Source organism: Stegostoma tigrinum, chromosome 1 (genome assembly GCF_030684315.1).
Source record: "Stegostoma tigrinum isolate sSteTig4 chromosome 1, sSteTig4.hap1, whole genome shotgun sequence".
Taxonomy (NCBI): domain Eukaryota; kingdom Metazoa; phylum Chordata; class Chondrichthyes; order Orectolobiformes; family Stegostomatidae; genus Stegostoma; species Stegostoma tigrinum.
In genome coordinates, this window is record NC_081354.1 from 10,308,052 (window position 1) to 10,331,000 (window position 22,949).

The 22,949-nt window shown below is 45.2% G+C and overlaps 1 protein-coding gene across 3 annotated transcripts in view; it reads left to right on the forward strand.

Moving 5' to 3' along the window:
* The window catches only part of fam13a (family with sequence similarity 13 member A), a 184,936-nt gene extending 161,987 nt beyond the window's left edge, over nucleotides 1–22,949 (forward strand). For 2 of the 3 annotated variants that reach the window (XM_048529404.2, XM_048529422.2), the window contains 11 exons: nucleotides 2,759–2,909; nucleotides 4,037–4,250; nucleotides 5,692–5,830; nucleotides 6,934–7,015; nucleotides 7,462–7,685; nucleotides 8,524–8,607; nucleotides 10,804–10,899; nucleotides 11,066–11,149; nucleotides 16,455–16,654; nucleotides 19,602–19,703; nucleotides 20,536–22,949. In XM_048529404.2, the coding sequence (XP_048385361.2) occupies nucleotides 2,759–2,909; nucleotides 4,037–4,250; nucleotides 5,692–5,830; nucleotides 6,934–7,015; nucleotides 7,462–7,685; nucleotides 8,524–8,607; nucleotides 10,804–10,899; nucleotides 11,066–11,149; nucleotides 16,455–16,654; nucleotides 19,602–19,703; nucleotides 20,536–20,659 (1,500 nt within the window). In that variant the 3' untranslated portion in view covers nucleotides 20,660–22,949. The remainder of the gene's footprint in view (nucleotides 1–2,758; nucleotides 2,910–4,036; nucleotides 4,251–5,691; nucleotides 5,831–6,933; nucleotides 7,016–7,461; nucleotides 7,686–8,523; nucleotides 8,608–10,803; nucleotides 10,900–11,065; nucleotides 11,150–16,454; nucleotides 16,655–19,601; nucleotides 19,704–20,535) is intronic. The other variant, XM_059650746.1, reaches the window with a different exon arrangement.

A 22,949-nucleotide genomic window follows, 5' to 3' on the forward strand; every position in this document is an offset into this window, starting at 1 on the left:
ATTCATGCAGAACAGCTTGTACTTGATGCATTGGGTACGCTTCTCTGCTGGTCCTTCTCCAGTGCTTTGAGGTATCTGCCATGGGTTGTCCAAGACTTCAAATCAATGTGGGAGTATTGGAATCACTGCTGCCTTGCAAAGCTTGATCTTAGCCAGTAGTCAAAAGGGATGCAATCCTGCTGTCCTCACCTGGATCTTTAATCATGGAGTGCAACAGATCAGGTTTTTTTCTTTTGCCTTCTGGAGCATCTAAGGACATCCTGTTGTCACCATGTTTGCAGCCTTGTTTCCTATGTAGTGTTTTTCTTCATTTGGTCATGGGCTATAGGTTTTGCTGGCTAGATCCCTTGCTCAGAGTGACTTGCTAACCCAGTAACTTGTTAGAAGAGTTAAGACCCAACATTTACTATGGCCTGGAGTTACATATAGGCCAGACAGTTAATGAGGACAGATTTCCTTCCCAAAACACATTAATAAATCAGTTTTATTTTTGTTTAATGGCAGTGGTTACATAGTAGCCATTAGGCTAGCTTTTTCTTCCAAATATTTATCAAACTCAAATTTCGCCATGGGGAGATTTGAACTCATATCCTCAGAGCATTCATTACCCTTGATTTTAGGGGTTACTAGTCTAGTGATATTATCATTTTGCCACCACTTCCCTTAATGTGCAGATCCTTCAGGTAGCCAATGTGAACTCCTACCTTAACCAATTCTGGGCAAATACAAGAAGTAGTGCTGTATGAACAGCATAGCATGGGGGAACGCCTGAAGAATGGTTCACAAAGCTCAAAGGGATAACAGACACATTTATTCGTGAGCTCATAAAAATGTAATAATAGGAGTAGGTCAGTTACAAACATCGTGGCTGCAACTCTATACCATTTCCACTTCCCTGCCCTGCGCTTGTATCTTTGACACTCTTAGAACCCGCAAATTTATTGATCTCAATCCAGAATATATTCGGCAGTTGAGTAACCACAGACCTTTGGGATAGAGAATTCCAGGAAGTCTCAAATTTCAAGTGGAAAAATTACCCTTCATCTCACTTCTAACTGGCCATACCTTTTATGTTATTCTTTTGCTCCATAGCTCCAGAATCTCTAACCTGAGGAAAATGCCTAGATTTCGCTCCCCCTCTAATTTCCCCAGCCACTGTGCAGAGACTTCCGAGGAATTAGTGCATCGGCCCACCGATCAGAATGTGTGGACCCTAACAGAGGCTGTTTGGGAATATTGGAAACAGCATCTTGACGTAAGTCCTGTCCAAGAGGTTTTGACATCCAATCAGATCACCACTCAACCTCTCAAAATATAGAGAATTTAGGTTCCATTTCTACCCAGTGGACAGGCTTTTCATTGAATCAAATCTAAAGAACTTTTATTAGACTACCTCTGTACCTGCTTCCTTAGGTAAGGAGCCCAAAACTGTAAACAGTATTGCCAGGCACCAGTATCCTCTGGAGTTGCCAGATAGAGAGATCTACGCTTTTTTGCACTGAGCTGGCTTGCAATAAATTAACACACCATTTTTATTCCTTACGACCTTGCTGAGCCTTCACCTACACGATGTGTCCACAAGAGCAGCCAAGTCTCACTGATGCCATTCATGCCAAAGATGCTATGTGAATGCATTGTTAACAACAGGGATTCGTTCAGCCTCGAGTTTTACCTTCCCCGTGGTACCGTGAAAGCCAGACTTTTCAAAGACACATTGTGAATCGCCAGCCATCTGACGTTTATTGCATGGTTTAGGGAAGGGGTGGGTGGGGAGTAGGTCGGCATTGAATCATAATTCTCTCGTGAAATACACCGATGGGGGAGGCAGTGGGAAATTGAGGACCGCTTTAAAATGAAACTGAAACGATGAATCGGCCAGCACCTCAGCGATACTGTCGAGCTCTCCAGCTGACTGTTCCTGCCCGTGTGGTGCGTGCTGGCTGATTACCAGAACACTGAGTCCCAGAGCGCCAGTCCTGTTCTTTTGTTCAGAGACGTCTCTGAGTCACGTAATAACCGTCCTACACTATCACCCTGAAGCTTGTGTTTGGGGGATGTGTGTGTCTGTGTGTGGACGAGGTCACGTTTCCGCTGCTTATAAATAGAGATCCACACCCAACCTGCATTCACTTAAATCCTTACTCCTACATCATCCATATGAAGTTTTAATTTGTGCAGAGCCTATTGCAGACGTTAGTGGGGTGTGTGCACACATCCCAGTTCACATCAATCGCCTCTCTGCTCCTCCCCCTTAATAATTTGCAAATTTTGACAGCCGCGGGAGCATCTTGCAAGTTGTATCTCATTCCTCCTCTCTCCCCAATCCTCAGCTCTTTTACTATTTTGTATTTAGTTCAGTTGTGAGGGGATTTGCAAAGGGGCCAGACTACACAGAGAGCGCAGCTCCTTTCTGGCAAGTACTGTCTGTAAGATGTAAACAAGCTGGAGGGAGGAGGAGGAGGAGGGGGCAGCTGTCTGTCACTGTATAAAACGGGCAGGCGCTTTCTGCAGATAAAACAGATGGGCTGTCTCCAGATTTCCCAGCCCTTCACGGTGGGCGGATCACGATCGGGGAATTTGTTTTGTGGCTGTGCAGGGTGTTGTTCGAACTTGGGACCAGCGGAGTAGCAGACTCTCAGTCAACTTCCCTCTCCTTGTTCTCCAGATGTTGTTTTTCCGTGCTGATTGCTGATTTAAAATATATATATCTTTATATATACAATTGAAACGTTTCTTTCCTCTTGCTTGGGGCTTGCAGAATGTCGCCATGAAGATCCAAGAACCTCTGAGTCAAAGCGACGTGGCCAAAGCACCGAGGAATTCTGAAGCAGCCACACCAGAAGGGAGCGCCACTCTCGAGATCCCCCGCTTGGATTTGACTGGCCTCACCGAGGGCAAGGAATGGGGAGGTAAATCTTTCCTTGTCTATTTCCAAACCAGCCACTGGGGTGCGATTTTTTAAACCAGGCACTTTGAATTGTGTTGCTTCCTGAAAGTAACAGCATGTAATTTCTAGGAATTCATTTCTGTACTTCTTAATCTGAAACCGTTTGCGTTTCTGATTCATTTTTACTTGGCGGGCAATCTAAAGCTCTATTAGTGTTGCAAGGATTGTGAAAATCAAACGTTTGATTTTTGGCGTAAATTATCTCTTCAAATAAGATATAAATCTGTCGTTGAAGAACACCCTGGGTTGAATCGACTGGCACTTTGGCCTCAGTTCGATGCAATTTATTTTAAAGACCTAATTCTTGAGAAAGATATTGAGCATTTTTGCACAGAGAGGCTGTCTGTAGATTGGAATGAGTTCTGAATTGAATCATGACCCTCCCACCTCTACGGTTTTCCTTTTTCGAGGTTTCGATGCAGAAAAGGGCTGCGTTTGATTTCGCCTTCCGGTTAAGGATCACTGATTCAAATTTGTAAATATTTAGCACACAGAAGGCACAGATGGTCACAGACGAGTGCGTGCGTGCACACAGAGATAAGCAGATGCACGGTTCAACACGCTGGGATTGTCGAGGGCTACGGGGTGAAAGCGGGAGAATGGCGGAGTAGACTCGATGGGCTGAATGGCCTAATTGCTGCTCCTATGTCTTATGGTCTTGTGGATAAATGCACTCCCAGACCAACACACCCACAATATAACATGCACTGCCAGACCAACACCTGCACACATCCACAATATAAGAGGCACATGTGGACCAACACACACACATCCACAAGAGATGCACACCCTGACCAATACACACACGTAAGCATATGCATACAAAAGAAAACGAATATACCATGCACACACATGCAAGTACGCAGCATATTTTGAGAGGATGTGGAGAGAAGGTTGGCTGCAGCACCCCACTGGTCTTCCAGCCCAAATCTGAAGCACAGGACGACTAGACCTGAATGACATGTTTGTGCTGAGGCTAAAAGTAGGACTTTGATGCTGTGTGGCAGTTTACAGAGCAGAGTGTGGTGGCCACATTTGTGCAGCCGTGAAGGTTTTTAATGCTGTGGCTGGTGGTTGCTGTTGTTTCAGAGTCCGTTTCCGCTCCCCTGGTGTGGCAGACCCGCGAGGCTGAGTCCGAGGAAGCTCGAGTGTCACCGCAGGCTGGCCGGCTGATTCGCCAACTGCTGGAGGAAGATTCCGACCCCATGTTATCACCTCGCTTCTACGCCTATGGTCAAAGCCAGCAGTTCCTCAATGATACAGAAGTACCCCCATCACCCCCTGATTCTCATTCCTTCATGAGGTGAGTGTGGAGGAGAGGCCTGAATGTTGTCATTTTTCCTCCTCCCCCAAAATAATTCAGCGGTGAACTCTCGAAGCCTGTATGGTATTAGCTCGAGAGATTTTGATCTTGTTGTGCCATTTCTACCTTTTGGATTTCAGTCCCGTTCCAGAGCTTTCTAAGTCATGGAAGGTTTGTGCATAATGAGGCCAAATGGCCTGAATCCTTCCAATACTCCTGACGGCACAAAGGAAAGAGCAGGAGAGTTTCCCAGACAGCCCTCTTATACAAGGCAAATGCAGATTGCTACAGTACGTGGCTCACAAGCCTGGACCAATCCAACAGAGGTCCATATTCAGAAACAAGATAGGGAAAAAAGACAGGTTCATTTGGAACTCTCTCTGTTGGTTACCTGAATCAGATCACCCTACAGCTTCCTTCTTCCAGAGTAAAGATCCCCAGCGTGCTCAGCTATTTCGAATAGAACCTTTCAGTTAATTGAATTAGCTCTTAGCAATCTCTCATATTTTGTTTCTCCAAGCTAGTTTTAATGTACCCAAACTGAGATTGGATTACTGAACACAGACTGGGGATTATGCCTGGAGTCTTTTGCTCTTCAGTTACACGCTAATTATCGTCATAACATACAGAGCCTGTCCTCCTCCTGCAATTTTAAGACGCACATCAGCTGTATTGTAAATCTTTGTCCTCCCTCCTGAAATTGATCAAGTCCAACAAAACCCATTATAGTTTGTCAATAGCTCAATTTAATATCTTGGTTAAATTCTCCCTCCATGGGTGCTGGGGGGCGAACCTAGCTTCTCCAGACCATCCAGTGTACCAGGTGTTCCTCATGCCTGATATAATTCTGATAAATCTTCTCCGCATCCTCTCCCAGATATTTTGTAAGACTCGTTTACAAATAAGGATGCCATGTTTTCACAGCATCAGCTGTCCAGAAAAATAATACATGTCACTACCTCGGAGACATGTTCCAAGGCAACAATTCTATTTTTTTTGTTGCTGCAACGTCAAAAGGAAGCTGTTATAACTGAGGAAAGACTCTAAGGGGAGAGGAGATGAGAATGGATTTTCAAATTTTATTTTAGGCAAGCCAGGTTGACCTGGAATGCGTCGATGTTGGAAGCAGGATCGTTTTGTAACTTGCAAAAGGGAATTAGTAAATTGTGATACAATGAAAGAATAGTGCAGGGGCTATGGGAAGAGGGAGGCGGATTAGGATGAGCAGATGGTTCAGTTTGAAGAGCCAGCACAGACATGATTGGCCGAATGGCCTGCTGTGCAAAACGTTTGCATGACCCTCACTGTAACGGCCATGCACCTCAGAAAAAGGCTATGACATCAGAGCAGCACGTACCTCCGCAACTTTTCTTTCGGCGTCCTGATTAAACTAGGCCTGGTGCAGTTTAACACGAGTGTGCTCTCGCTCTGGTGTTGGCAGGCGTCGGAGTTCGTCCCTTGGCTCCCACGATGACGAGAGGGAGGAGCTGACCCCAGTGCAAATGACCCGGAGGATCCAGAACTTGAAGAAGAAGATCAGGAGGTTTGAGGAGAAATTCGAGGAAGAGCGGAGATACCGCGTAAGTTGGTTTTTAAAGAAACTGAAGTGGGGAGGAGGGGATGTGTGGTGAAATGATGGGAACTCAGTGCATTCATAAATGTCACCTCTTCAGGACATCACAGAGCAATGTGTTGTTTCTCGAATGTGATCACTGTTCCACTGGAGAGTGTAGGTGGGAGTTACTGGAGTGGTTCATTTGACATTACCACTAACATGCTTCACTAGGCCTCTTGGCATTTATCCTAGCAACTGAGGTAGCACGTTCCAAGTCCTCAGTACAGAGCCAATCCTGAGAGAGGTTGAGGATAACTTTGCCAGTCCTGACTCTTTAATCAGGCCAGTCTTGAACTATGGGATGAATGTCAAACCTCAGGGCAGTTAACTGGTCACTTTCACAGCCAAAACTGCAAACCACGTGTCCATTTCTAAAGATGAGGAACAAGTGTTATATTCCGCGCATTGAAACCCAATTGAGTTGAACTCTGTCCAAACTGGAGTCTGTGTCGCTCCAGCAGGAGGTGCAAAGCCTACCAGACTCCCATTCCATCTCCCAGTTTCTGGTACAAACTAATGTTACCAACTATCTGGGATTACCCCAGAATGTATTGGGAATTAATATCCCAAGAAAATTTCGAGGACTTGTAAAACTTTTTATTGCATTCTATTAACTCTTTCTGTTGATTTGTGGAAACTAACGGAGGCAGGCAGGCTGGAAATAGGCCAGTTACAAGTGGAAGATCACATCATTGGTCTTAGCACCTTACCTGTTTCTTTATTGAGTCTAGACTGTGAAACTGTTACTTTGTAAGTAAGTGAGCAGGGAGGATGAAAAAATGATTTAGTGCTGAAATACGTATTTCTCTTGCTGCTCACTGCACCAATGCCTTGACTGTGCTCAGCTTGTTCAGTGCAGGTTTTTGGGCCTACTGCATTGTCAAGGCCTGCTCAGCCTGACCTGTGGTACCACATTCACAGCTACCAATTTTAACACCCCCTTCAGAACCCAGCTTGATGAGGAAAGGATATTGTTTCATTATCTCCTTTCTTATTTTCCGTGTCACAGTGCTGTCCTCCTCCGTTTCTTACAACCGGGAATTATCATTGTTTTTTTTCTCTCCTCAGCCTTCACACAGCGACAAGGCCACAAACCCAGAAGTGCTGAAATGGATGAATGAACTCGCAAAACTTCGCAAGCAGCTGAAAGGTAACTCTTTTTAAGGGCTCTGGGCCTGAGAATTCACTTCCTAAAACTGTCTTTATTTTCAACCCTCCCCACACCACCTTTCCCTTTCCTCCTTTCTTTTAATGGCTCCTTATAAAACTTCTCACTTTGACTGGCGCCTATTCCACAGTCCCGTCCTTTGCCGCCACGTATATTTTCTTGTTTTCCCACTTATCAGTGACAGAAATCCAGATTCTTTTGACGTGCTAAAATATTAGACTCAATCATCAGTTTGATTGCCTCCCAAGGGATATTGTTAATGTTCCAAAAAAAAAGAACTTGGCAGCTGCTTGCATTTCTTGGAAGGTGTTTTGAAAGCAAAACTATTTGACAAGTTAATCTGCTAAACGAGGTCTTCCTTTTTTTTTAAACTTGCGTCTTCTCACCCATCTATCGTGTTCCCTTCCTTTCCGCCTGCTCCTGGACAGACACCAAGCTGAAGGTCTCTGAGGAAGGTGTTGTCCCCCAGATGAGGCAGCGCAGCAACACCCTCCCGAAAAGCTTCGGCTCGCAACTGGAGAAGGGGCCCGAGAAGGAGCCGGATAAGAAACCGGAGGCTGCACAGAAGCCGCCAGTGGACGCGACGCTCGATGCCATCCTGAAGAAGCTGCAGGAGAAGCGGGCCGAGGTGGCACGCCCTGAAGACATCAAGGTAAGCGAGGCATGCCACCTGTCACTCTGTGGAACGCGCAGTCACCTCTCGGCCACTCCAGACACTTGAGCGCACAATCCAGTCTGACATTCCCAGCGCAGAGCCGCAGGAGTGCTGCGCTGTCCAAGGTGCTGTCCCTCAATAAGGTTTTAAACCAAAAGCACCATCTCTCGTTTTTCATTTGTGCACATATCGCAAGTTGGAAGCATTCATTCTTCATCGAAAACCAAGTTCACTGCTCTACAGGATTGTGCTGTGCATGTATTTAACTGCTGGGCTTGTCTGCATTTCAGCACCAACTGCATATCATTGCCTGTGAAGTACTCTGGGATGAGATAGGTGCTGTATAAATGTAGCACCTCTTTTGGGTAATGGGAAGAGACAGAGCAAGGTGGTATAGCAGTAGTGCCCCTGTGTTAGTGTTGGACCACAAGAAGAATAATTTTGAGACCATTTTTTTTATCCAGGTAGCCTTTGCTATCGTGTGAATGATCTCAGTGAGCCCTGTTACCTGCGCCCCCCCCCCCCCCCCCAAGTCAGTTGCCTGCCTCAACACAGATCTTGGATCTTGCTATTCCTGTGAAAAGCCCCCTATTCTTCAGAATTGCAGGTGAGGAGGTTGGGTAAAATTGGACAGTACACACTGCCATGTTACGTTCTTCCTGTAGAAAGGCCAGTGGGAAAATAATTGTGCATGGTGCGAGATGGATGTGCTCCTTCACCATTGTCTTTTGCACAAGCCCCGTCCACCCACTCCTCTCTTGGTCCGTCATTTTACAGTTGACGGGTGGCACCTTGAAGTTTTTGTTGCTTAATTTTTCTCTGTCTCTCTGAACAGGACATGACTCGAGATGAGATCGCTAGTGAAAAAGTGGCTCTGCAAAAGGGTCTTCTGTACTATGAGAGCATACATGGGCGACCGGTAAGTATTCAATACACAGACCTGAATTGTTCCAGCCCATCTGTTGTCTCCCTGTGTTTATGCACCACATGTGCCTTCCCCTGCTGTACTTTGACTTAAACTGAACGTCACTCAGTGTATTCTATTCCTTCCTTGTGCCTACCCAGTTCCCCTCCCCCATACTCAAATGCATCTGCCATTCAGCTCATCAGCTCCCTGTTGTAATGATGTCATGGAAGGGGAAAGGTTGTTTTTATGAATGCCCCAATTGGTAACTATCTAGTATTGCAGGCTCCTAAACTCCGGCATTTTTCCCCCTGCCCCCAATAGTGGAAGCACATTTTGTACATCTAGCAGCCCATTAAAACCCATCAGAGTTTTAAGGACCTCCTTTCTAGGATGCCCATCTATTGATAAGTTCCCATTTGTTGCATCCCACCTTTTCATTCTGTTCTGGGATCAAGTTTGTTCAAATCCTGATTTGTGCCTTTTCCTGGTACTTCTGCACCCTACCGAAACGATGCAAGTGCTCTAGGCTGCTTTGTTTCTATCAGATGGAGCTCAAGTAATGTAGGGCATCACAGTGCAGACTAGCCAAGCTTCTGCAGAAACGTAGCAATCTGACCTGTTATTATCCAATGAATTCTGAGCTTCTCAGCACTTGGGGGATGTGCTCCTGCATGGAACATGGCTTTTACACATAACCTTAAAAAGAAGGATAAACAACCATCAGACTTCTGTTATTTCTGTTTTCCTCCTTTCATGGGATGTGGGCATCATTGGCAAGAGCATTTATTGCTTGTCCCTATTTGCCCTTAAACAGAATGGTTTGCCGGGCTGTTTCAGAAGGCAGTGAGGAGTCAATCCCATTGCCGCAGGTCCGGAGTCCCATGTAGGCCAGACCAGCTGAAGATGGCAGATTTTGTTCCCTGAAGGGCATTAGTAAACCAGATGGGTTTTTGCACCAATAGACAACGGTTATATGATTACTGAGAGGTTTTGCGAGTGAGTTCTAGAGCCATAATCGCTGAAGGCATGGAAGATAGGGAAGAGGTGGCGTAGTAGTAGTGTCACTGGATGGTAATCCAGAAGCCCAGCCTAATGTCCTGGATGTGGATTCCAAACTAACTAGCTGATAGATATAGACAACAATGACGATGTCAGGATCATTGTTACTAAGATTAGTTTTGAACACCAGATTTTCCTAATTGAATTTAATATCCACCAGAAGCTGTGGTGGGATTTGAACTGCTGTTAAACCCTTTGGAATACTTAGCCGGTGATATTACACCACCATCTTCCGCCACCCACCCGCCCACCATGCCCATGAAGTCCAGGGGACTGATGACGGGAGGTGGTTCTCACTTGGCCCTTGTCTATTTCACAGTGACCTGCAGTGTCGAGATCTACTCCCGTTGGAGCAGTGAGGCCTCAATCTGTCCCGTTCGTCCCCAATCTCAGGTCAGTGCCCATAGCCACAGTGTGAAACGGCAGAGTGAGTGGACGAGGAAACTCGGCCCACTGCCCTTCACCCTGGCTTAGAAAGGGACTTCTCAAGTGTTAAACTCTGCCAGGTGTAGTTGGTCTATGTTGGCTGACCAGGTTTTCGCATGTCAGCCAAGCACTTCCTCCCTGGTGGCAATTCAGCCGTTTCCTGAAGATATTAATGAATTGTTCCCTCAAAACCTTCCTTAATAACATTCTGGAAAATGATTGATTTTTGTTTTAAACTTTATTTCTGTTTCTCTCTCACACAGAGAGACTGTCAGCATCTGCCTCCTGACAGAGGTGCCTGTGGGCTTATTGATTGCTGAGTTCGCAGGGTGGTGAGTGCCTCTTGCTGGCTGTCTGTGTGCCACCTCCTCATTTCAGACATGAGCTGTAATGCACAGAATCGTAGAGATGCTACAGTGCGGAAGCAGGCCATTTGGCCCATCGAGTCCACCCTGACCCTCAGAAGGGCACCCACCCAGACCCACCCCATCCCTGTATCTCCCATGGCCTATCCATCCTAAACCGCATGTCTGTGGACTGTGGGATTGAGCCGGAGCCCAGACACAAGGAGAACGTGTCAGCTCGGCACATGCACCCAAGGCTGGGATAGAACCCGGGTCCCTGGTGCTAAGAGGCATAACCACTGTGCTGTCCCAAATTCTCGGGGAATAATGGTGACCCCCCCCCAGACTTTGAAACCTGACGCCTTGTGTTTCTCTTCAGGTCGCGAAGGCTGAGAGGCAGATAATGAAACCTCTGTACGACCGCTACCGCCTGTTGAAGCAGATCCTAGCGAGGGCGACCGCCATCCCCGTCATCGTAAGTAGCATGCGGGCGTGGGCTGTGGTGTTACTAGACGAGAGACAAGGTGGGAGGGGTGGTGTTACGGTTGGGTGGGTGGGGGAAGTAAGGTGGGGTGGGTTCGGGCGCTGGAGTCTGCTGTTAGCCTGAACAACTATAACCTGCCTGTTAATACCCATCACAGGGCTCCCCATCGAGCAAGCGGCGAAGCCCTTTGCTGCAGCCGATAATAGAGGGTGAAACAGCTTCCTTCATCGAGGACCTAAAGGTGAAATCCTGTCCTTCCCCCAACCCACCACCACCCCCACCCCCTCCCACCGCTGACTAATCACTGATTTGCACAGACGATCCAATCCATGTTGGTTTTTCTTGATTCGTTACTACGCAAAATGATTCGACAGTGGCCGGCCTGTTATTTTTTTTTAAATAATACCGAGAATCATCAATGGTGTTGCAGCATCTATCTAACCTGATTTGATGCACAGTGGCTGCTGAATGACCCCCTTAATCAAAGCGCAGGGTGGAGTGACCAGATGTTGATTTTGACATGCCCTGTTCACCATGGGTTTGGGCGGAGGAGACGGAGAGACTTGACAGGGTGGGGGCGGGGGTGTTGTTATTATTTTTTCTTGGTTCCATCCATCTCCCCCGCACACACCTGCCCCTCCCACCGACCCCCCCCCCCCCCCCCCAAGCCTTGAAAAGACTGTTGAGTGCTTGTTTCATTTGATGAACTAAATTCTCTTAAGAGTGGTTTTGACGGATTTGATATAACATTGCACTTTTGAGGTAATTAAATGATGTGGCACCCTTCAGTATTTTATCTAAGTTCTCTTGCTTTTAGAATTACAAATGTCTAATTTTGTGGGAGACTCGTGCTCACTGATATGGCTCTGATTCTGCACTTAGAATACGAAGTGCTGTCCCTCAAGTAAAGTAAAATAAACTAATTTTTTTCAAAAGAAATTGATTCACTTGGCACCATTGCCTAAAGGTTGTAGTGTCTAAGTCAACACAAGAAATGGGAGCAGGAGTAGGCCTTAGGGGTAATTTTTGAGCCAACTTTGGCCTTTTAAGTCACGCTGCAGTTTAACTTCCCCGTATCCCTTTGTGTCCAAAAATCTGTTGACCACATCCTTGGAAAAACTCACCAAGTGAGTGGTCACAGGTAGTGAATTTCCCTGAAGAGGAAGATAGTGGCAAGATTTGTCCATCTTGAGTTACCCCCTGCCGTGATTTCCCCAATTTCTGTCTGGAAGGTGATACAAGTCGCTGCAGTTCCAGTTAATTTTGGGTCAGTGGTGTTCTGCCTGGCAGTGAGCCAGGCACCATCAGGGAATTGGATATTGTTCATTAGGTCGGTCACCCCAACTCCACCCCTTCACAAACCACCAAGCAAACAAACGTTGGCCAACTTTCTGAGGAAATCTGCAATTTCTCCTGTCCAAATTCCAGACTGTTCTGCACTCCATTTGTGGTTCGGCATGTTACTGGGACAGAGCATGCATTGTGGTGAAGCAGTGTCTGGATTTTTATTTTTTTGTTTTCTTTGCCAAAGCCTTGTGTTTGTTTGTGCCTGTCCTGAGCATGGGAGTGTTAACGTTTGCAGCTGGTTTTAACCTCCAGTCAGGATTATCTCCTGTGTAATCCCCAATTAGTAACCAAACAAGCGGTAGGAATATCTCGTAGTGTTCCGACTCTAACCAGCCTGGTATGTGTGTGTTTTCTGGATCACTGACGATATTCTGCAGCACAGGGTTCACAGAAAACTCCCACACGAGTGTGTGGTTGTGTGATAATAATGCAGGGGTGACATTTGAATCAGTGTTGGACATTGTCAATTTGGTCCAATCCTGCATATTGGAGCTCTGTAATGCAGAAGCATAGAGCATTGTGTTTTTGAAACATTGTGTGTGCAGTGCTTGTTTCACCTGCTCTTTTCTACCGAGCAAACACCCATGTGAAGTGATGCCTGTAAATGGATGTTACGGTGGCTCAGTGGTTAGCACTGCTGCCTCACAGTGCCAGGGACCCGTGTTTGATTTCCCACCCTCAGGTGACTGTCTGCCTGGCTCTCTGTCTGTGTGGAGTTTGCACATTTTCCCGTGTCTGTGTAGGTCTCCTCTGGGCTTCCTCCCACAGTCTGAAGATATGCAGGTTAGGTGGATTGACCATGTTAAGTTATCTATAGTGTCCAGGAATATGCAGGCTGGTGCTGGAGACATGGCAGATGTGGGATTATGGACCTGAGTCTATAAGGAATGCTCTTCAGAAGATCGGTGCAGATAGTATGGGCTGAATCACCTCTCTCCATACTGTAGGTATTCTATGAATCAAAACCTGTTTCAAGCCACTTTGTTGGGTGTTGGCATTGGTTCAGTTGACTTTGAAGGCCATGGTTCTCTTCAGGAAGTGTAGCATCAAATCAAAGCTAAGGTACTCTCTAATGGAGTTGCTGGGTGGGTGCACTGATGTTGGAACTGCCATCCTAAAGATGAGAATTTGAAACAAAGTCCCTTTTTTAATGTTGGTTGGAGGAATGTGGGTGTCACTGGCTACGCCAGCATTTATTGCCCAGAGGGCAGTTGAGAGTCAGTCACATTGCTGTGGGTCTGGAGACACATGTAGACCAGGCCAGGTGAGGACGGCAGATTTCCCTTCTGAAAGGGTATTAGTGAAACCGATGTGGATGTTTTCCGACAGTCAGAAAGTAGTTACATGGTTGCCATTCAGAAAGATGGTGAACAGTCTGAGAGGCTAAGGGAGGGGCTTCTAACACCAGAGAACTCTAGAGCCTGGACAAAGTGAACGCATGGCAGAAAATTACAAGGTGGAGTAGTAGTAATGTTGCTGGATGATAATCCAAAAGCCCCAGGCTATTGTCCTGGGATGTGGGTTCAAATCCCACTTTGGCAATTGGTAAAACTTTAATTCGCTGAGAAAGCTAGAATTCAAAATGGGAAGAAATCTTGTTGTGCAGTGATTTTTTTTTTAGTTGTTGTGAGTCAGAATGTGATACCTGAAAGGGGAAGAAAGCAAACTGCAAGAGAGAATTATACAAATACTTCAACATTAAAAATCTGCAAAGAACTGGGAAATGAAACAGCTATTGAGCTTTGTTCAAAATGCTGGTACAGACAGTGGGCTGAATGGCCACCTTCAGGACTGTAGGATTCTTTTGATTCTGTAAGTAAACTACTCAGCATTTCTTTAAATTCTTCCACTACTTGCGTCAACATTTGTTCCCCGTCCCTAGTTGCCCTTGAGAAGGTGGTGGTGAGCTGCTTCTTGAACCACTGGCAGCCCTGGTGCTGTGGGGAGACCATTATGCAATTGGAGGATTTTGACCCAGCGACACTGAAGGATCAGCAATATATTTCCAAGTCTGGATCATGTGTGGCTCAGGTGTTTGCTGCTCTTGTCCCTGGAGGTGGTAGATGTTGTGATTTGAAGACCGTTTTAGAAGGAGCTCTGGCAAGTTTCTGTAGTTCATGTTATTGATGGTACACACTGCTGCCATTGTGTGGTGATGAGCAAGGGAGTGGGTAATGAGCAGGATCAGTATCATATCATCAGACACAGTATGTCAGTTATTAGCTCTTTAATTTAGCACCTTCTACCATTGTGTATAAAATTACATGGTGGAATTCTCTTGGCCCTTCATGGCACTTGGAGTCTTTAGTGCTATTTTTAGGGGGTTGAAGGTCAGGGAAGGATCTGAATTTCCAAACCACTATGAAATATGAGTCAGTTTACCATCAACAATGCCAGCAATTGATCGAGCCTGTGTAATTGGAGCAAACATCACTCTGAGGAACTTCAGTGGTGACAAAATGAATTTGCATAATTTATAGGTGCGCACTATAAAAGCTAACACTGTGAAGAATTAGTTTATACAGATTGATGAGCTACCTCACCAATGAGCCGGTAAGTGTTTAAGTGGTTTTGCTTACTGACTGATGGGCAGCAGGCGGCTGTGAAAAGGACAAATTGCTGAAATTCTTCCGGGATCGTCTTCCAAATCCTCTCAATGGTTTAATTGGGGGAAACCAATTCAAACAAATGGCTGTGGAAAGTAGTCTGAATTCTGTAACCTTTCAATCAGAGTGACAAAGGTGCTTAGAAGCATGCAGTTTCTTTACACACGCACGCACCAGTCACTTGGAATAAGTCATCTCTCTTCCTTGACCTGTTGCATTTCTACTGGGGAAAGACATTTGGCACAAAGGCAGGTTAGTGGAGTCGAGGTGCAGATCACCCACGATGCAACTAAATACTGAACCAGGCCCAAAAGTCTTAAGTGAAGACGATAAAGAAGGTTATCTCAGATTACAAAGAGATCTTGATCAATTGGGTCAATAGGCTGAGGAGTGGCAAATACAGTTTAATTTGGATAAATACAAGATATTACATTTTGGTTTAAAAATAAAGGGCTGGAGTTATACAAAGAGGTAGAATCCTGGGTAATGTTGCAGAACAGACAGACCTATGTGTTCAAGTACATAATTCTTGGAAGTTTGTGTCACATGAAGACAGGGTGGTTAAGAAAGCGTTTAGCACACTTGCCTTCATTGCTCAGTCCTTTTGAGTGTAGGAGTTGGGACGTCATGTTAAGGTTACACAGAACATCGATGAGGCCTCTTTTCGAGTGCCGTGTGATGTTCTGGTCACCCAGTTGTAGAAAGGATGTTATTAAATAGGAGAGGATTCAGAAAAGATTTACCAGGATGTTGTTGGAAGTGGAAGGTTTGAGTTATAAAGATAGGCTGGAGCCTCTTTCGCTGGGGTGTAGGAGGTTGAGGGTGACCTCAAGGAGGTTTATAAAATCATCAGGGGCATAGGCAAGATGAGTAGTGAAAGTCTTTGCCGAGGGTGGGTTGGTTCAGTACTGGGGGTGTAGTTTTAAGGTGAAAGGAGTAAGATTTAAAACATATCTGAAGGGCAACCTTTTCAGACACAGGGTGGTTCGTATGTGGAATAAACTATCAGAGGGAGTTATAGCTTGATGCATAGCAGGATGACCAGGACTGTAGACAGTTCTTTTCTCGCAATGTGCATAGGAGCTGGGCCCAAGGCACATTAAGTGCCAGGCATGCAAGATTGCCTGCTTTCAGCCAGCGTAGTATTGAAGTGCATTTGGTCTTGGGCTGGAGTAGAGCTGTCGTTTTGCACTGGTATTATGACTCGAGTTTGTTTCTCGCAGATAGATTACATCAATTTTTAAAGGTCTGCTGATCATCCTTTTTAAAATTGTTGCCTTCCTTAGTTCACCCTTCACTTTTACAGATTCCCTTTCGAGATCATGCTTTGTACAGGAAGCTATTACACCTCCCGTTAGTGAAAAGACACTGTTCCGTTAGATCCAAAGTCATGCAGCGAAAAATTTCAACGCTTCATCTCCAGATTGGCTGTGGACACTCACAAGGCCAAAGGTCACAGTCAGAGAATGGTCCTGTAGCAGGGACGAGCTGAGTTCTCCACAGGGAAGGGGCAGGCCCTGTGAACCTGGTACAGTGTAGAGGGTGTATTGTTAGTTTTTTCAATTTGGTTGTTTTTATTTTTCTCTTCTTCAGGAAGAGGAGGAGGATGGCTCCGAAGATGACTTCAACACCAAAACTGACTTTGCCGTCACTGGCAAGTCAGCTTTCACCATCCGGAGCTTCCTCGACCAACTTGACGACGATACTGATGGGTTTGTGTCACCCACAGATGACAGGCCACCAACTCGATGCAACCTGGACCTGAGGCTCTCGAACCTGCACTCAGCCTCTATGTGAGTCCAGAGGGAGCGCAAGCGTGTTGTCCTTTTTTTTTCCCTGACCCCTCTCTGTCTGCTCCTCTTCTTCCAGCCTGGGCTGCGCTGACTCCTGAGCAGTGTTCCCTCTAATTTTGGTCCCAGCCACGAAGTTCATTGCCAACATCACTGTGTGCGGAACCCTTGGAGCTGCGCAGATTAGAAGGAATGTTGCTCCTGAGTCATTTGTCTGGACTGTGTAATCACACGATAACCATGTGGGGAAGCACTGGAGAAGGTCCAAAACTAAAAAGAAATGATTTACGAGAGTGATACCAGTGCTGAAAGGTTATAACGAGCAGGAAAGACTGTTGGGGCTTGTTCTTCGAGTAAACACTGTGCCAGATAGAGCACTTGAACATGATGGTGATATTTGAGGAAATAATTAATGTCACAGCACAGATCAGAGCCCATTTGACTAAATGTCAGTATTTCTATCTTCTTGTTTCATATCATCCCATCAAACTATCATCCTTTCCAGTTCCAGCTTGCTTTGCCATTAACCAGATTGATGCCATTCTTTTTAACCTCTCGGTTGCTCCTTGAGTGAGTGTGTGGAGCTCGCTCCCATTGGCGGTTGTCACTGTGAATGTTATCACTGCTTTTTGCAGGAAGCCAAACAAGAACCTAAACAGAAAAGAAGGATATTTTGATGAAAGTGGCATGACGATATAGGATGATGTAAACACAGGCTAAATGGGCTTTTCCTGTGCTCTCTCTATGTGGAATTACAAGGTTTCTCACTGTCATTCTCACAATATTTCCCCCCCCCCCCCCCCCGACCTGTCTGTCCCCTTTTCTGCGTTTATATGTCTTTTTTTTCCTCTCTTTCTTTCTTTCTCTGTCTCTATTTCTCTCTTTCGTTCTTTCTTTCTTTCATTCTTTCGTTCTTTCTTTCGTTCTTTCTTTTCCATCTCGCCCCATGTTGATGAGCTATCAGATATCTGCAATTGATAATTCTTGCAGCCTCCAGAGAAAGGCTAGCGCTGCTGCCTCACGGCACCGAGGTTCAGTTCCAGCCTTGGGTGGGTGACTCTGTCTGCGTGCAGTTTGCACATTCTCGCCGTGTCAGCGTGGGTTTCCTCCGGGTACTCCAGTTTCCTCCCATAGTCCAAAGATGTGCAGGTTAGGTGGATTGACCGTGCGAAAAATTGTCTGTGCTGCCCAGGAATGTGTGAGTTAGCCACAGGAATTGCAGGGTTACATTGATGGAGTGGGATGTGCTTCAGAGGGTTGGTGCAGACTCGATGGGCCCAGTGGCCTCTTTCTGCACTGTAGGGATTCTTTGATTCTACAAGACCTGCTTTAGATCAGTGTGTTTTAAGGCACCAAACCTGAGGCTAGCCCTGGGTCAAGGTGGCTAATATTACACTATATTTAGCAAGAAATTATATTCATGGTATCCACAATCTTACACCTACTAGAATTAGTGGTAGAAATGTAGCAGACCCATGATATTCCATTAATGTGCAGCTATTTTCCAGGTGGAATTCGCACCAGTAACACACACTCTGAGATTCAGAGATAATGGGAACTGCAGATGCTGGAGAATCCAAGATAATAAAGTGTGAAGTTGGATGAACACAGCAGGCCAAGCAGCGTCTCAGGAGCACAAAAGCTGACGTTTTGGGCCTAGACCCTTCATCCGAGAGCTATTGGCCTGCTGTGTTCATCCAGCTTCACACTTTATTACACTCTCAGATTCAGGTGTGTTTAATGCAAGCCTCACATGGTGCAGGATAGAGACTTTTGCATTCAGGATCTCAAGTCTTGTCTCACCAGGCCTGTTATTGCCCATGCCACCTGTTCACTGGAGAGTGGGCCCAGTGCTGACTGCAGCTGCGCCAACACTCCACATAAAACCAGCTTTGATACCTATGACCCTGAACCTCGGCAAGAGTCCTCTCAATCTCCCGTTTAAACAAGGACGCAAGTTGTTGTAATTTACAAATAGAAACTTGGACCCATAATTGTTACTCTTAAATTTCAAATTAAATTCACCTTACCAACCCTGGGGGTGGGGAGAAAATTATGAACAACCACATCATTCGGATTATATTTTGTACTATGGTGTAGAAAGGTGATTTTTGATGGGAAAAATGTGAAAAGGAAACATTTACAGGAACAATTGTTGACCTGGATGGAGGGAGCTGTTAGCAAAGCAAATGGAATCCTAGGCTTTATCAATATGAGCATAGAGTACAGAAGCAAGGAGGATATGTTAAACCTGTATAAAACACTCGTACAACCTCACCTGGTGGATTGTGAATAGTTCTGGGTACTGCACTCTAGGAAAAATGTGAAGACATTAGAAAAAAAGAGGGAGATATTGAAAAGAGTTATGAGAATGATTTTGGGGCTGTAGAAATTTTAATATCAATTGATGACACTGGAGCTATTTCCCATGTAAGAGGTCAAAAGGAGGTTTCATTCAGCTGTTCAGGAATCGGGAAGGATCTTAACAAAGAAGACATGGCCAAACCTTTCCCATTGGTGGAATGCTAAGGAACAAAAGGAGTCGAAATTAGCAAATAATTGGCGAAAGAAACAACAGAGACATGAGGGTAAACTCGGTTGTGCAGCGAGTGGTTAGGATGCCACCCAAGAGAGTGATGGGGGCAGGTTCAAGTGAGGTAATTAAGAGGGAATTGGATTATTATCCAAAAAGAAATCATGTACAGGCCACTGGGGAGGTGGAGGTCCCAGCAGTTGAGATATTCCTTGGATATCAGCAAAAACAGGATGAGCCAAATGTGTTGCATTCTCTGATTCTGCAAGTATCATTCAGACTGTGTTGTACTGAAAGGCTTTGTCAAAAACACCGATGTCTGAAATCACTTTTGGGAGCTGTAAATGGTCAGTGTGCTTGAATATTTCAATGCTATATAATAATTTATGACATACCTTTTTGTTTTAACTTTTGTAGGCCAGAACTTCTAGAACAACTTCAAGAAGCCCGAGCTGACAAGAAGAGGCTTCGCAAAAGCCTGAGGGATTTTGAAGACACGTTTTTTCAGGAAAATGGAAGGTTGTTTTTTCTTATTGAAACTTGTTAGCAGTGATGTTTAATGGCCATTAATGAAACGTTAAATTAAACTGAGAGGAGTCGTTCCTTTCCTCTTTCATGGGTCAAACATGCAGAATTCTCAGTCGAAATGCCACCCCTCATTTGGAACGTTACAATAGTAGTTGCCAGGGTGACCGTCTGTGATTAACAGTCCTGTGAACCCTGGGGATTTCTCACTCCAATTTCAGCAGCTGCAGGCAGTGCCCCCTAGTGAGAGTCTTGTTCATAAATTGGCATGAGCCACTTGGGACTTCACTTTTCTTTCAGTCCATTCACGGAATGTGGGTGTCAGTGGCTAGCCCAGCATTTGTTCCCTATCCCAAATTGCCCAAAGGACAGTTCAGAGTCAGCCACAGTGCCGTGGGTCAGGAGTCACCTGTAGGCCAGACCAGGTAAGAATGGCAGTTCCCTTTCCCTAAAGGACGTCAGGAATCAGATGGGTTTCTCCAACTTTGACAGTGATTTCTTGCTCATCAGTAGACTCTTCATTCCAGATTTTAAAAAATTTATTGAATTTGGCTTCCACCAAGGGCCACGTTGAGATTTGAAACTGGATCCCCAGAACATGATGGGGGTGGGGGGGGGGGTCTCTGGATTAATCATAAGTCTAGTCATAAGGATGTCAAAGTGCTGCATTAATGCAAGGCCCTTCCTTGCTACTTTCAATGAGTAAACCACATAAAGTAGCAATTTTCTTTCTGTTTTTGGGGGTTGGAGGAGGAGGGGAATAAGAATGTTTATTGAAAATATTGTGTTTCTGTTGTGGTTCACACAGTCTCTTTATTCTGCACAGGACTGTTCAGAAGGAAGATCGTGCGCCCATGGCTGAGGAATACAGTGAATACAAACACATCAAAGCAAAGCTGAGGCTACTGGAAGTGCTCATAAGCAAGCAAGATCCATCAAAGGTTGTATGAATCCTGAAAAACCTCAGCAGTGTCAATTTTCATTGCGTCTTTAATTTAGCAGATGGCCCCACGGCAGTGACACGGTGATGGGGCGTGGTTGCATTGGCCCCTCACCGTGACAGCAGTGAACGCCAAAACACAGTTTGATTTTACTGGCCTGGCCACAACTCGGCCACCTCTCCGAGGATGACGTCTGGTGCCAACAGTGCTGCAAGACATCAACCAAGAGGAATACCACCCTGACGTCTCCTGTGCTTTTTATTTGTGTGGGGAGAGAAGTTTTGATCGGACGCCTTTGTTCTTCTGTCTCGGTCCCGTCCTTATCCAGATATCCTGGAGCATTCTTGAGCAAGCAGTCTCATAGGAAGCCACAATGGATTTTGCATTTTGTCAGCGAGCCGTTCTTGAAGACTTGTCTCGAATGATCCCAGATTGAGTTGTCCTTCTGCTGATCAGAACAGTATATGCTTCAGGTCCAAGTCTGTACAGTCAGCTAGCTAGTCCGTACAAGGATTGGGCTGCATGAGACATGAGGACAGAACAACCAGAAAAATCAAAAGGCTGGTTCCTTGAAAACTGGGTGTTCTTTAAAGCCTCCCTGTTCTTCTTTTGAAATGTAGTAATGGGATTTTCACACCCTCTTCTGCACTGCTGCAGGAACTCAAAAGCCCTCGACACAATTTAATGGAACAAAATTATTGGCGACATATTCCAAATCTCAAGTAAAGGAGAAAATGAATTTTTTTTTGTTTGTAGAATGTTTTTGTAATTATTTCACAAATGAGAATCAATTTAATAACTAGCATGTTGAACAACAATTTCTGTGTGCATCCAGTTTTTAGAAAGAACCACTGGTGTTCTGTGCTCTTTAGATACTGATCTTTGTACATTTGTAGATATGCAAATTAGAATGACAGGCCCAGGAAGAGAAATTATGCAGCAGAGTCAGTACTTTCTTTTTTAATATACAATATATAGGCATAGAGCCCTGGCCTGTTGCACAAATATCTTGTTCACATGGGAGTTTTGAGGCGAATTGAACAGAGTATGAAACAGGTAACTGGTGTATTTTTTAAGCTGGAGCATATCATTGCTTCTTGTAATTTTTCAAGTGGCAATGATATTAAAGTCTCCTCTGGATAGCACAACTAGTTTGGGAATTGGAATTTGGAAATCACTTTGAGAAAAGCTCACCTGCAAGCACCTTCTATCGACAATGGAATGTTGTGGCAGTGCCTTATTGATGAGTACTTTTTTGTGACAGCTGTGTTAACCCTTACAAGGCATGCTTTTCCTGATAGGATTTAGAGCTTGGCAGTTCTTTTAGTTTGTTTGAGACTAAGTCCTGTGGTAATGTGTTATTGATGAAAGGGCAGAATTCCATGGAAGTCAGATATCTCAAACACTTAAGTGTTGTGCATCAAAAGGACTACTACAGTGCGTAAATGTTTTTACCAAGCAAAAAGGGCCTCACCTCCTTCTCAAATTATATGTCTGTTATGTGGCACTTTTTTTTTATTTTGCTGTACGTTTTCTCAAATTGGCATGTATACCAGTGACCAAGACTTTACAAACAGCATTACATCCACAGGCTGTGGTGATATTTTTCCGTAATCACTTTCTCTTGGATCACTAGTAAAGAAACTTGCACATCGTCTGCACATTATGTTCAATTGCTTACGCTTGTGGTTTTGAACAAGAGTACAGGAATTTGCGTTTCACATCTTTGCCCGTCCTGTTTTTACATTCACTGGAGAACAGTTTCATACCTGCAAAATGTGGTACTTTATTTCGCCCCCCCCCCCCCCCCATCATCTGTGACATTGGTCGAGCTTTTATAACACTTCAGTAACGTATGTTCAGTATCTCGTGGGCTGCTGAAAAGCCAGCAAGACAGCATTCGGTTCCTGGAGTCTCCAAGTGCTTTACAGTCCAATGGGGCACTCTGGGAAAGGTGGGTCAAAGGCTACGAGATCAGGTTTTTCCAAAAGTGTGGCCCTTTTGCCCAACAGCATTGGGTTCAGGAATGTCCTGCTTAGTTTTCCCCTCCCAAACCAGCCCCGTGCCTGAATCCCCAAGGTGTGGTCCTATCGTCTAAAGCTATGTCCCTTTGTGCTAAAACTACTCCTGTACACTTACCACTTGGGTATCCCAGCCTGAGACATATTTTAAGTAACTAGGAGAGACGTATCAGGCTGTGTGTAAATGAGCTTCTTGAATGATTTCCCTACTTTTTTTTTGTAATGCTCAACGTAACTTTGTGTTGCTAAGAACATTTCCCCCCCCCCCCCCCCCCCCC